This window comes from Danio aesculapii, chromosome 16, assembly GCF_903798145.1.
Source record: "Danio aesculapii chromosome 16, fDanAes4.1, whole genome shotgun sequence".
NCBI lineage: Eukaryota > Metazoa > Chordata > Actinopteri > Cypriniformes > Danionidae > Danio > Danio aesculapii.
In genome coordinates this window covers 42,922,827-42,937,580 of record NC_079450.1, presented here as the reverse complement: position 1 = coordinate 42,937,580, position 14,754 = coordinate 42,922,827, and the positions used below count along the sequence as shown (strand labels likewise).

The following is a 14,754-nucleotide window of genomic DNA, read 5'->3' as shown; positions in this document are numbered from 1 at the left end:
CCATCATAGGCCCAGAGTGCTGCACCAGATTAATGGATCCAACCAAGAACTTGAACAAAATCCAACAAGAGATACTTGATCTTTCAGTAAAATTGCACCGGATGACTGAAGACAATTCTTCATGGTTTGGAAACCTGTTAGGTAAACCCTGGCTGTGGATCAAGGAAATAGCTATTCTTCTATTGCTTTTCCTACTGTTGTACTATCTATGCATCCACAGTATAAAATGTTTTACTCAACATTTGACCCATGCCCATGACAAGGAAATGACAGTTCCAACCAGAACAGAATATTATCTATAAGAAATCCATGGACTTCAGCGGCATGTTTGGTTCTGTCAACATGCCGTTTGTAAATATAGAGAGTAAAAACACAGAGCAAGTACTATGAGCCTGTAACCATAAAACGTTACAAGAATAAACTTTTTTTCGAGTGTATAAATGTTTCTTTTGTGAGTTTTTTTAATAACTGTGAACTGTGGGAATATAAATTTATATTATCTATATATAACTGAAAAGTTGTTTTTAGGGTGTGACAGACCTTAAAATGTCTTGGTTTCCTGAGCCTGACTGTCTCCAAAGTAATGCAAATTGTCAGTTTCACAATACGGCTGTGTCTATTGTATTCAATCAACTGGTCACACGGTGTCTGTTTCCAGAACATCACTTGCACACAGTTTTCTGCCTTTGTCTTCGGGTGATACTTTCAGGTAGAAAAAACCCATTTTGTTGATTAACTCATCTCACCAGTAGCTGGGCAGGTTTCTAACACCTATATGCAGGTCATCATGCTGACTCCAAAACTTAATTTGCATGCTTTGTTTTAGACTGTCCCCACCTACATGAATTACTGTCTGTAAAATGTATAAAAACCTAGTGCTTGCTGTACAGTTGAGAGTTTATTTTGATGATGCCACAGCCACGCTGAGTTCTTCTTATTAAACGATTCTGCTTTGAAGATACCGAAAGTTCTCCCTGTTTTTTTTTGGTGCCATGAGCCAGACAGTTTGGTGCCATGAGCCAGACTAGAGAAATTTATAACAGAAATTTATAATAAATTTATAAAATTGTTGCAAATTTATTAAAAATAAAAAAACGGAAAAATCACATGTACATAAGTATTCACAGCCTTTGCCGTGAAGCTTTAAATTGAGCTACATTCTGTTTCCACTGATTATTCTTGAGATGTTTCAGCAGCTTAATTGGAGTTCACCTGTGGTGCATTCAGTTATTTGGACAAGATTTGAAAAAGCATGCACCTGTCTATATAAGGTCCCAAGGTTGACAGTGCATGTCAAACCTCAAACCAAGCATGAAGACAAATGAATTGTCTGTAGACCTAAGAGACAGGATTGTCTCCAGGCACAAGGCTGGGGAAGGTTACAGAAATATTTCTGCTGCTCTGAAAGTTCCAATGAGCACAGTGGCCTCCATCATCCGTACATGAAAGATATTTGGAGCCACCACGACTCTTCCTAGAGCTGGCCGGCCATCTAAGCTGAGTGATCAGGGAGAAGGGCCTTAGTCATGGAGGTGATCAATAACCCGATGTTCACTTTGTCTGAGCTCCAGCGTTCTTCTGTGGAGAGAGGAGAACCTTACAGAAGGACAACCATCAGGCCTGTATGGTAGAGTGGCCCGACGGAAGCCAGTCCCTGACTGGAATTTGCCAAAAGGCATCTGAAGGACTTTCAGACCATAAGACACAAAATTCTCTGGACTGATGAGACTAAAGTTGAACTCTTTGGAGTTAGTGCCAGGCGTTACGTTTGGAGAAAACCAGGCACCGCTCATCACTAGGCTAATACCATCCCTACAGTGAAGCATTATGGTGGCAGCATCATGCTTTGGGGATGTTCAGCAGCAGCAGGAACTAGAAGACTAGTCAGGATAGAAGGAAAGATGAACGCAGCAATGTACAGAGACAACCTAAATGAAAAACTGCTTCAGCATGCTCTTGAGCTCAGACTGGGGCGACGGTTCATCTTCCAGCAGGACAATGACCCAAAGCACACTGACAAAATATCAATGGATCAATGGCTTCACAACAACTCTGTGACTGTTCTTGAGTGGCCCAGCCAGAGTCCAGACCTAAATCCTATTGAACATGTCTGGAGAGATCTGAAAATGGCTGTACACCGTTATTTCCCATCCAACCTGATAGAGCTTGAGAGGTACTGCAAAGAGAAATGGGCAAAAATTCCCTGAGACAGGTGTGCCAAGCTTGTGGCATCATACAGGTCTGTATGCCCAGCAATCCTATGTTGGACTCACTCCTTGAAACTTGTTGTACACCCCTGCGTCAAAAGCACCCCTGCGTCAAAAAGCATCCTAGCACTCCTGGTGGCCTGCTATGGCTCACGACATCTGCAGTTACGTCTCGTCCTGCCCAGGTTGCGCCTAATCCAAACCTAGTAATTCGCCTCCTGCGGGTCTTCTGCGACCTCTTCCCATTCCATCACGTCCTTGGTCCCACATTGCTTAAGACTTTGTCACAGGATTGCCTCCTTCGGCAGGTAATCCCGTTATTCTCACTATTGTCAACCGTTTTTCTAAAGCTGCTCACTTTGTCCCCCTTCCTAAACTCCCATCGGCTAAGGAGACAGCTATTATCGTGTTTGATTATGTGTTTAGGATCCACAGTCTACCCAGTGACATTGCTTCAGATCGCGGACCCTAATTAGTGTCTTAATTCTGGAAAGAAATCTGTCAACAGACTGGTGCGATGGTCAGTCTGTCGTCCGGGTTTCACCCACAGACTAATTGGCAGGTCGAACGTGTTAACCAAATTCTGGGACATTTAATCTGCAACATAGTCGCTCACAATCCCATGTCATGGTGTGAGCCGCTAGGATGGGCAAAATATGCCTATATCTCGCTGCCCACATCATCTACCGGTATTTCACTTTAGTTTAGGATGCCAACCACCTATATTTTCTGCTCAAGAATCTGAAGCATCCGTGCCCGCAGACTAAGCTTTCATTAAACAGTGTTGGCGCACTTGGCAAAGAGCACATAAATCATTACTTAAGACTCGCAAATGAACACATCGCAATCCTAATCTTCATTGTGCCAAAAATTCATAGGTCCTTTTTCATCTCCAAGATCCTTAGTATGGTGGCCATTCGACTTCGCTTACCCCATTTTATGCAATGCATGTATCTGTGTTTCATGTATCAAGTGTATTATTGTGTGTATTATTCGCACACTAGCTGTAACTGTGAGTTAGCTGTAACTGATTGAACTGGCATTTTTTAAAGAAGAAATAAAAAAATAAAAAACTTTATTTCTCTGTCCTACTACCACAACACATCTGTATGTTCATAAAATAGGACTGCTTCTCAAAACTTTACTATTGTAAAAAAGTATATAATGTTCATGACATAAACAGCCATTTTAAGTAAATACAATACCACATAACTTGTTACTTATGGAAAACTGTTAATCATAAAGACATTTAAGATAAAATGAAGGATTAAAGCAAAGAAATTAATTACCTGCATGGTGACGACATCAGGGCTTAAGGTCTCAGTTAGGGGAGGGTACAGTTCCAATTTCAGATTCAGAACACCAGCAGGTACTTTAGCTTCGACACCTGTAAAACAAACATGAACACAAAATACCCATAAACAAATCTTTTATCCATTTTACCAACTCAATGTCCCTTGAATTTAACAAAAACTGTTTAGGTGGACAGAGTCCAAGACTATGGAAGATATTGCATTTACATTAATGTTTCTGATTATGAGATTTAAACATATAGTAAAGAGAACACATTTCAAAGAAAACTGAAAAGTTTTTTGTTCTAATGTAACGCCATTATGTATTTGTCCACATATAACGAAATTTTATTTAAAATGGTATATATTCTTCAATAAATGTTTTTTCAAGTTCTACAGAAGAAGTTAAGTAAAAATAGTGTTTTATTAAGGACAGAAATGTCATTTTTGACTAGATTATATATTTATTGTGATGATTTATCTTACCCACTCCTAGTAGTTCTGCGGAGACACTGATTTTCCCATTGGGAGCACTGAGAACTGTCCGCCAGTCAAGAAAATAAGAGGAAACCAGTGTTGTGTCCCCAGAGGTGTCTGTTTTAATTAGTACCATATGTACTGGATCACAAATGGACAACATGGTGGTAGCATCAGCCATCTTGCTAACATCTCCTGTAGCACATCAAAACCACAAAGTAAAATATGACAGGTTTTTGAAGTAAAGAGAGGTATATTATAGGCTGTTAGTATGACTAAGGTTGCATAAGACACCTGGGCCATCTCTATGTATTTCCAGAAGAAAGCCTTCCTGTAGGTCTGGTTCACAAGCACATGGGATTGGTTTGGAGCGGAAGCGCTGATTGCGGAAGTGAACGTGAAGTGTGAAAGTAGAACACACCTGACCAGGTAAAGGTTCTGGCTCCTGCAATTGTTCCAGAAAAGCTCTACCACCCACAACTTGAAGGTAGAGTTGTCTCTTTAGTTGACCAATGTTAGCTGGGGAAACAAGCATATAAAAGTTCAGTACATATGTATGTATCATTGTCCTGCTGCAGAAGTTCAGTTCAGCTTGACGTCACTAACAGATGACCGGGCATTCTCCTTTAGGACATTTTGGTACACAGAAGATTTCATCTTTAACTTTTTCAGAGCAAGTCTTTCTGGTCCTGAATCAGTAAAACAGCCCCAGACCATAACACTACAAACATCACATTTTAGTATGATATTCTTTTTCTGAATTGCGATGTTTCTTTTACTCCACACATAATGGGACACACCAGTTTTTGCTATTTGTAGATAATGGCTAGACCAATGGTTTAATTTCTAGAGGGCTACAGCTCTGCGCAGTTTATCTCCAACCACCTCCAACTCACACCTGTTTAACAGTCTCTAATAGTCTTGAACACCTTCATCAGCTGAATCAGCTGTGTTTGATTAGGGTTAGAGCAAAACTGTGCAGAGCTGCGGCCCTCCAGCAATCAAGTTTGAGACCTATACTATTCTACACTATACTGTTCTACACTATTCCATGTTTTTGCTTTTGTAGATAATGGCTCTCATTGTGGTTTGCTGCAGTCCCAAAGCATTAGAAATGGCTTTATAACCTTTTCCAAATTATTATATGTCAATTATGTTCTTTCTCATTTGTTTTTGAATTTATTTGGATCTCTGTATGATGTCTAGTTTTTGAGGACATTTTGGTCTACTTAACTTTGTCAGAAAGATCCCATTTAAGTGATTTCTTGATTGCAAACAGGTGTGGCAGTAATCTGACCTAGGTGTGGCTAAAGAAATTGGATTGGTGTGATAAACCAGAGTTAAGTTACATTTTAACATTGGGGCAACCCTTTTTCCACAGAAGGATATGACATTTTTCCCTTAATAATAAAAACCTCAATTTAAAAACTGCATGATTTGTTTACGTGTTATCTTTGACTAATAGTTAAATTTGTTTGATTATCTGAAACATTAAAGAGCCCATATTATGGGTTTTTGAAAATGCTCTTCCATATAGTGTCACACAGCTCTAAGTGAAGTAAAATGTCCAGCTAAGGCTTAAATCTGCAAGTGTACAGTGTTTAAAACTGTTGATTCATCTATAAAAGAGTCGACTCATAGTGCTTCAAACGAGTCGTCTTGATAACGAGTCATTAGGTGTTTCGTGATGACGCGGCTACGAAACAAGTAGTTGCGCGCGCAAACCCGGGAGATTTGAAACCTGCGGCCCCGCCCACTAACAGAAAAAAAGCAACACACACACACACACACAGAGACACACACAGACACCGTTCGAATGAAGTCACGCTGTGCAGATGGATATTATTGACAGTCTAATCAAAGATGAAACCTCAGCAATATAGCCCAGCCTTGAGCATATTAAGTGCTTCAGGAAACTACATGCTAGCAAAGAAGACTTTGTCAGTTTGTTAAAGGAAGGATCAGTAAAGTCTGTCAGAACATGGATCAGTGCATCATGAATCAGTTTCTTCCCCCATTTCACAAGTGTAAGTACGTGCGATTAAAATTATTGCCTCGTTTACTCTAGCTTGCAAATTATGTATTTAGTTGTGTTTTGTTACTTGTAACTGCGTGTACTGTATCTGGTTAACTCTTTATTTTCTCATATCGCGTGTAAAGCCACGTCGAAAACGCGACGTGTGCCGCTTTGTTTACAGATCGTCAGCTGTTTCTACACATATGCAACGGTCAAGTTTCAAAATAGTTCAGCTCAGGTTCGAGGTGAGATGTCTAAATTGCACCCAGCAAGCTCTAGGCGTGTGTGTTGTGTTCTCTGGGGAGGAGTATAATGTGTGTGCGTAGCACCAGAGCAAGCTGAACTGCCGCTCTAGGCAAAGGATGATCACGCCGCCCTCAACGCAATAGTGAAAATGAAAGGGACCTGCGGATATAACTGAGGACGCGGGTGGTGAGGGCGGTGTCGCTGACGCCGCTATGGACGTGCCGGCCCTGTGTGTGTGTGTGAAAAGAGCAGGTAGCCTGTGATGGGCTAGGAGATCTCCTCGCCAGTTCTTGGACTTTTTGCTTGATAAAATAGTTAGTCGTCTGTATTTTCTATTCCATCGTCTGTATTTACATTCACCCACTGGCAGCCAAAATCCACTATGAAGCGTGTATGCACTGTGACTACTTTTATATTGTTGATTATCTGCTGGGCATTTCACTCTGTCTCGCGCTGAAGCCTGTCAGTGTCGTCGACCAATCGCAGCAGGCTGTTATCAGTCCAATCAGTGCAAATTAGCTTCGCGCTGAGGAGGGGTTTGGAACAAATGAATCGCTGAACGATTCATATGGGAGTCGCTGGGATAATTAGGTAAAAATACATGCAGATTATAAAACCATGAAAGTGTTTTTTGACCTTGCATGCATATTAGACTGTTGTTAGAGACCCTTACAACCTAAATATGACCCTATTTCATGTATAATATGGGCTCTTTAATGTCATGACTACTCTCGAGATTTAGTATGGTAATGAATATATGGCAACGTTGACGAGTTTGATTATTGCTGCTTTTATTTTTTATGGCAGAGCAAGTACCAAGATCTGCTACTGCCAATATATTCACAGACATGCTGTCTGTGAATATAATGCACTGCTGCTGCAAACATAATATATATGCATATACGAGAACATGAAGTCAACAAAACCGAATGTAACTGGTTATGTTAAAACAAACATGGCATAAGCAATATACATCATCTACAAAAGTTGAAAAAAAAAATGGAAAATGAGATTACACACCCCAAACAAGCAGATCTATGGTCAAGATATGTTAGTTAATTTATTTATTTTCCTTTGCCACCATGGGCTATGGGATTGCATGTTTTCTATCTCTGTTTACCTGGGCTACCTCGTCAACCTGTTTACAATAGTTATCTGGGCTATGTATGCATGAGCGACTTTACCAAATGGCTTAACACTAGTGAACAAGACTATGTGTGAGCCTTGGCTACTTTGCTGTCTGGCTTAATGCTAGTGAACTAGATTATGTGTGAGCATTGTCTACTGCCCACTGGCTTGGCTCTAGTGAACTAGACAATGTGAGCCTGGGTTACCTTGCCCACGGGCTTAGCATAAACTGAGCAATATGTGTTCTTGTAGCAAAATATCAATAAGCAGGCTGATAGAAATAAATAACCCAGCAACCACCTGAGGAATATGATTAATTCATAATAATAATATCATTGCAATATTTAGTGGATTTACCTTGTGATTCCAGATAAGGGCTTTGTTCTTATTGTTCAAAAGCACACACACACACGCACATCACCCACAAACAAACACTTCTTTGCTCACACCTTTTTTATCTTTTTAAATAGATATTACTTTAAATAGCTTCAGATCTTCATATTTTCAATTGTATAGCAAGGCAGGCTAATTGCCCCATAAACTGTAATGTTTTTAGTCAAGAAAGCTCGAAATATTCCCAACTAAAATTTCACGACTTTCAAATAAAATTTTTTACATAATGAGTAATGTAAGTCTGTACATTGAGAGAATGGTCTTTCAATTTACAACCACATATTGTAAAATACCTGACAACCTATGTAATTATACAGGGTATATATAGGAGTTCATTTTTTTCCTAACTCATTCTATACATAAGACCTTTGTTGTGACTATCCTTGATGGAAGTTTCAAATTAGTCACATCTTGGGTCTGCTGAGGGGTTTAGATGCTTCCTTTGGCAATAATACATGGCACGACAAGTCTTCATTTGTAGCTGTTTATTGTAGAGCTTGTTTGAACAAAAACTGATATGAAATAAACAATCAAACGGCTTTGGTCTTATAACAAGGTAAGGTCTAAAGACCATGTGCTCCCAGCAGGGTCTTCTCCAGTAGGCCACACCCAGGCCTTTTAAGCTTACTCTGGCCTGCAGGGGGTGCAAATCTCCAAAATAAAAGAAATCAAGATTAACACAAACCTTTAAATAAAATAAACAAATGGCTCCTACAAAACCGGCCCCTAATTGTATTTGAACTATTTTCAAAACAATTAAATAAAAGTTATCAATGGAGCCATGTCATATTTACAATATGTGTTTAAGTATGAATAATTAAATAAAATGTACTTAAAATAAATTAATACTTATCTGCATTTGTTCTTAGAAGAGAAGTTGACATCAACCCTCTAATAGCAAACATAACTTGGTTATGGGTCTTTCTAGGATGCTAGTTTGGGTTCTTACTTTGACAACTCTTACAAGTCCATATTTGTCAGGCATGACCTTTTCAATTCTTCCAAGTATCCAAAACCCACGTGGGGAAGTAGATTCTACCACCAATACAACATCACCAACTGCAAAGTTTCTTCTTGTCTTGTTCCATTTTTATCTTTCTTGCATGAGGCAAAAATTCATGAATTCAACATTTCCAAAATATGTCTGCCAAGTACTGGACTTGTTTCCAACAGCGTCTTATATACAGATCTGTTTTCTGAAATAATCCAGGTGGGAAACTCGGTTCAGACTTTAAGAGCAAAATGTGATTCGGAGTGAGAGGCTCCAAATCTAAAGGATCATCAGACACAGTAGATATTGGGCGACTGTTTAAAATAGCCTCTACTTCACATAATACAGTATGCAGTCCTTCTACAGTCAGAGTTTGTTGTTTTAGTACAGAAAATAATATTTGGTAGACCTGATGAGGCGTTCCCATATACCCCCATGATGAGATGCTCCAGGGGGGTTGAAACTCCATTCGATTCCACGATGACATAAGCTCTTTTGAATGTAACTTTGATTGACAGCTGCAATGGCCTTCCTTAGTTCCTTTTCTGCACCCACAAGATTTGTGCCATTGTCAGACCTTATGTGCTTTACTTGGCCTCTTCTACAAATAAAACGTCTAATGGCTTGGATGCAAGAGTCAGTATCCAGTGAATGAGCAACTTCAATATGAACAGCTCTGCTAGTCATACAAGTAAATAATACTCCATAACGTTTCATTGTAGTCCTTCCTTTTTAATTTCAATGGATCCAAAATAATCTACACCCACATTGGTGAAAGGGGGTAAATCAACAACTAATCTTTCTTGTGGCAAATCAGTCATCTTTTCTTGTCCTGTGTTGGCTCTGCTTCTTCTGCACATAATGCAACTAGCTATAATTTTACGTGCTGCAGAGTTGGCATTGATGATCCAACACCTTTTACGAATTTCGGAGAGCATGAGATTTCGTCCTGCATGACCCATCTTCTCATGTATGTGCCTGAGAATTAAGGTAGATACATTACTTTGTTTGGGCAAAATAGCAGGATGCTTTTCCTTTTCTGGAAGAGCAGCTTTAGATAGACGTCCTCCCACACAAAGGATTCCATCTTTGAGCACTGGATCAAGCTTGTAAATTGGACTTGTCTTCTTGATGTTTCCTGATGATTTCTTGGAAATTTCTTCAGCAAAATGTTTAGCTTGAATGTACTGAATAATTGATTGCTCTGCCATCTCCAAGTCTGAAACACTTAGGCTTTGTTTACCCAGTAAGATCTTGTTTTGCTTGACTTTTTGTTGCTCCTTTTCCATGCTTCGTGTAAATGGTTTTGAGTAACTGAATGATGAAACTGGATTCTTTCTTTTGAGAGCCAGTTATTTTAACATATCTTTGAGTTTCAAGTACCAGGCTACTGTGACTTTAAGTTTGGTCCAACTTGAAAAATAAGACATTAATTTGTCTGTTGGGATGATTTCATCTTGAACAATTACATTTGCAGTTGTCCTTTTCTTTACCTCTGGATCATCTTCACACAAAGAGCAAGTCCCTGTAAGAAATCCTAAGGGCCAATCCAATTCTGATTTCCAAAGGATGTCTGGACCATGAATCCATCTCCTATTCTGCATGAACCTTTTTGCATTCTGAAACATCATCTGCGGGGTTAGTTTGTGTATCTAGATATTTCCACTGTGATAATTTAGTAGATTCTCTTATCAGAGAGAGTCTATTTGCCACAAAGGTATGGAATCTTGTATGCTCATTGGCTATGTATTTCAGAACAGATTCACTGTCTGTCCAAAAAACGGAAGTACCCAAGCTCATTTGAAGTTCTGTCTTGATTACCTTATCTACCTTAGTAGTTAGTACTGCTGCAGATAGCTCTAGACTGGGAATTTTTACCTTTTTTAGAGGGGCTACTCTGGATTTTCCCATCAGGAAGTTAACATGCACCACATTCTGCTCATTGACAAGCCTTAGATAGCTCACAGTTCCGTAGCCTTGCTCACTTGCATCAGCATAGTGGTGAAGTTGCCCTTGTGTATGATTGCCAAAGTTGTTGGGTTTGATACATCTGCTTACTTGGAAATTAGTTATCCACATGAGATCTTCCTTCCATCTAACCCACTTTTCATCCAAGCTCTTTGGAATCTCCTCATCCCAACCTACATTCATTCTGCAAAGTTCTTGTAACAGCAGCTTGGCAGACAGCGTGAAAGGAGAAATAAACCCAAGGGGGTCATAAATTGAACTTACAGTGGATAATATTCCTCGTCTGGTATGTGCATGTGGTTGGATTGCGACATTGAATGTAAAATTATCACTTTCCATAAACCAGTTAACTCCCAATGCACGCTCTAATGGAAGCTTGTCTTTGTCCAAGTCCAGGTCTCTTACCTCCTTGGTTCTGTCTGGTTCTGGAATGCTGGATAACACCAACCGGCTGTTGCTTACCCATTTGGAAAGGTGAAACCCTCCTTTTTCACAAGCAGTTGTTAAATCTTTGATAAGCATGATAGCCTCTTCCTCAGTGGTAACAGATTTCAAACAGTCATCAACATAGAAATTAGATAGGATTGTGTTGATTACTTCAGGTCTAAAATTATGCTTATTGTCTTCAGCAGTCCTTCTAAGAGCATAACTTGCACAGCTGGGTGAAGATACAGCACCAAAGATGTGTACTGTCATGCGGTACTCTAAGGGATCAAGACTCACATCACCTCCTGGCCACCAAAGAAACTGTAGGAAGTCAGTATCCTCTTCTGCTACTTTCACCTGGTGAAACATAGCTTCAATGTCACCCATGATACCAACTGACTCTTGGCGAAATCTCATCAGCACTCCTGTAAGTCTGTTTGTAAGATCAGGGCCTTGAAGCAACTCAGAATTAAGAGAGACAGCTTTGAGTGAGGCTCCACAATCAAAGACTACGTTTACCTTCTTTTTCTTTGAATGGTACACAGCATGATGACATATATATATATATACCAAATTTGCCCTCTGTACCTTGAAGCTGCTCTTTTGGGACCTTCTCTGCAAACTCCTTATCAATGACACCTGAAAGGAAGTTTGCATATTCCTCATGAAATACAGAGTTCCTCTTGAATTTCCTCTTTAAACTTTCAAGACACTGTTCAGCCACTTGTCGATTGTTTGGTAATGAAATATTATCCTTCTTAAAAGGCAATTTAAGGTTGTAATGTCCATTAACAAGTTTAACAGAATCTTCAGCCATTTTCATGAACTGTTTATCCTCCACAGACATTTCTTTGACATCCTCATACACTTTCTCACTGAAATCAGCATTATATTGTGATATAATTAAGTCCTGTAGACTCACCAGTGAAATTTTGTTGGCTTGAACTGAAGCATTACCATTGCTTGCATGATCTGTTCATCTTAATGGGCCATTTACCACCCACCCAAGCAAGGTTCTCACAGCATACGGACCGTCATTATGGCTGTTGATGATCTCCCAGGGTTCAGGGACCTTGGAAGCATTAGCGCCAATTAAAAGGCCAACATCTGAGTTGATGGTGGGAAGAGACACCCTCTACAGGTATGACCATCTAGATACTTCATTTTGTGTTGGAATGTTGTTTTTGTTGACAGGTATGGAAGTGTGTGTATACACATCTGGAAGAGTAATGAAATTATTCTCACTCAAGGCACTCACCTCTAAACCAGATAAAAATGACTTTCCACTGTCCTCTCTTGATTTATGGTTCTCAGTAGAATGTTGGTTTTCTTTCCAGTCATGCCAAGTTAGTTCATTAAAGATGTGGTGCAAAATGTGGCAGAGCTACCTGCATCTAGAAAGGCATAGGTTTGCACAATTTTGTTCCCATAGTTTACTTTCACTTTGACTGGAACAATTGCTAGTACCTCTTCCATCTTACCAGCCTCAATATGACCACAAGTACTGGAACAAATTTCCTGATTTGCATCAAGAGACTGCTCTTTGGAAGCCATTCCTTTATTTGCCTTTTCAATGTGAAGCACCGTTGGATGTTTTTGATTGCAGACTTTACTAGTTTCACGTTTGTACATGTTTTACTCATGTGACCTTGAAAAAGACGTCCAAAACATTTCCCCTTCTCTTTTATGAACTGGATTTTGTCTTTATGCGTTTCCTTTTTAAACTGAGGACACTCATATAACTGATGGTTACTGGTACAATACAGGTATGAATGAATCATAGGTTTGAAACTTTTGTGCTGTGGAGTTTCAGCTGGTTTTGTTGCTCTTTCCACAGTGGTAGCAAAACTACTATTAGAAGACTTGGGTTTGAAAGTCCTGACTGCAGTCTTTGACCTCAATGTATTTTGGCTAATTGGATCTTGAATATTAACAAAAATGGGGTCTGTTATTATTTTGACTTGCCTTTCAATGAACTTGACTAAATCATGGAACTTGATCTTGTAGTTTGCTCCATCTTGAAGGTCTGAAACCTTTGTACGCCATCTTTCTCTAAGCTTGTATGGTAACTTGGATACAAGGGATTTTAGATTTGAAGTAAGATCCAACTCTTCCATAAATGACATCTCTTCCATAACATTACAACACCCTCTCAGGTACAGACCAAATGATTGCAGAGCCTTTGGATCTTCTGCTTTGATAGATGGCCATGACAACGCCTTATCAATGTAAGCACTAGAAATCTTAATTTTCCCAGCTTAACCAGCTGCTGCCTGTCCGTTAGGAAGCTGTTGATCCATTGACAGACAGAGGTGGGCACAGAGAGCTGAGTTAATTTGGGCAGGAGAAGTTTTGGGATGATAGTGTTAAACGCCGAGCTGAAGTCAACAAACAAGATCCTCACATAGGTCCCTGGTCTGTCTAGGTGTTGCAGAGCATAATGCAGTCCCATATTTACTGCATCATCCACAGACCTGTTTGCTCTGTAGGCAAACTGAAGAGAGTCCAGTGAGGGTTCAGTGATGTCCTTCAGGTGGGCCAGCACCAGTTTTTCAAAAGACTTCATGACCACAGATGTTAGTGCCACCGGTCTGTAGTCATTTAGTCCTGTAAGTTTGGGTTTCTTTGGGATGGGGATGATGGTGGAGCGTTTGAGGCAGGAGGGCACTTCACACAGCTCCAGTGATCTGTTGAAGATCAGGGTGAAGATGGTGTCCAGCTGGTCAGCACAGGATTTTAAACAGGCTGGTGTTATAAAATCCGGGCCTGGTGCTTTTTTCCTCTTCTGTTTCCGAAAGACCTGGCGAACCTCATCTTCACTAAACTGAAGTGCAGGTATGGGGGAGGCGGGGGGTGGTGGTGGTGTTAATGGTGGCGTGACGAGCAGTTCAGAGTGGGTGTGGGGGGTTTTCTCAAACTGGCAGTAAAACTCATTCAGGTCGTTTGCAAGTCGTTCATTGTCTACAGTGCTGGGGGATGGTGTCTTGTAGTTTGTGATGTTTTAGACTTTTCCACACAGATGCTGAGTCGCTGGAAGAGAACTGACTCCTTAGTTTCTCAGAATAGTTCCTTTTTTGCGACTCTGATCTCCTTTTCCAGAGTGTATTTGGCCTGCTTATACAAGGCTCTATCCCCATTCCTGTAAGCAACCTCCTTGGCCTGACGTAGCTGTCTGAGTTTTACAGTGAACCATGGTTTGTCATTGTTGTATGTGAGTTGAGTCCTGGTCAGAATGCACACGTCTTCACAGAAACTGATAAAAGATGTTACAGTCTCTGTGAGCTCATCCAGATTGTTTGCAGCAGCTTCAAAAACACTCCAGTCAGTGAGGTCGAAACAGGCTTGTAGATCCCGCTCTGTTTCGTTAGTCCATCTTTTCACAGATCTTAATACAGGTTTGGCTGTTTTCAGTTTCTGCCTGTAGGTTGGAATGAGATGAATGAAACAATGGTCAGAGTGTCCCAAAGCTGCTCGTTGGACGGAGCGGTATGCATCCTTTATTGTAGTATAGCAGTGATCCAGTATATTGCTGTCTCTTGTGGGACATGTAACATGCCGTCTATATTTTGGCAGTTCACGGGACAGATTTGCTTTGTTAAAATCCCAGAG

The 14,754-nt window shown here is 40.2% G+C and overlaps 1 protein-coding gene across 3 annotated transcripts in view; it reads right to left on the bottom strand.

The window, feature by feature from the left end:
• Positions 1-14,754, bottom strand: part of cep76 (centrosomal protein 76) — an 88,107-nt gene that overhangs the window by 57,698 nt on the left and 15,655 nt on the right. For all 3 annotated transcript variants that reach the window (XM_056474812.1, XM_056474814.1, XM_056474811.1), the window contains exons 4-6: positions 4,271-4,495; positions 3,986-4,171; positions 3,497-3,594 (exon numbers count right to left, since the gene is read on the bottom strand). In XM_056474812.1, the coding sequence (XP_056330787.1) occupies positions 3,497-3,594; positions 3,986-4,171; positions 4,271-4,495 (509 nt within the window). The remainder of the gene's footprint in view (positions 1-3,496; positions 3,595-3,985; positions 4,172-4,270; positions 4,496-14,754) is intronic.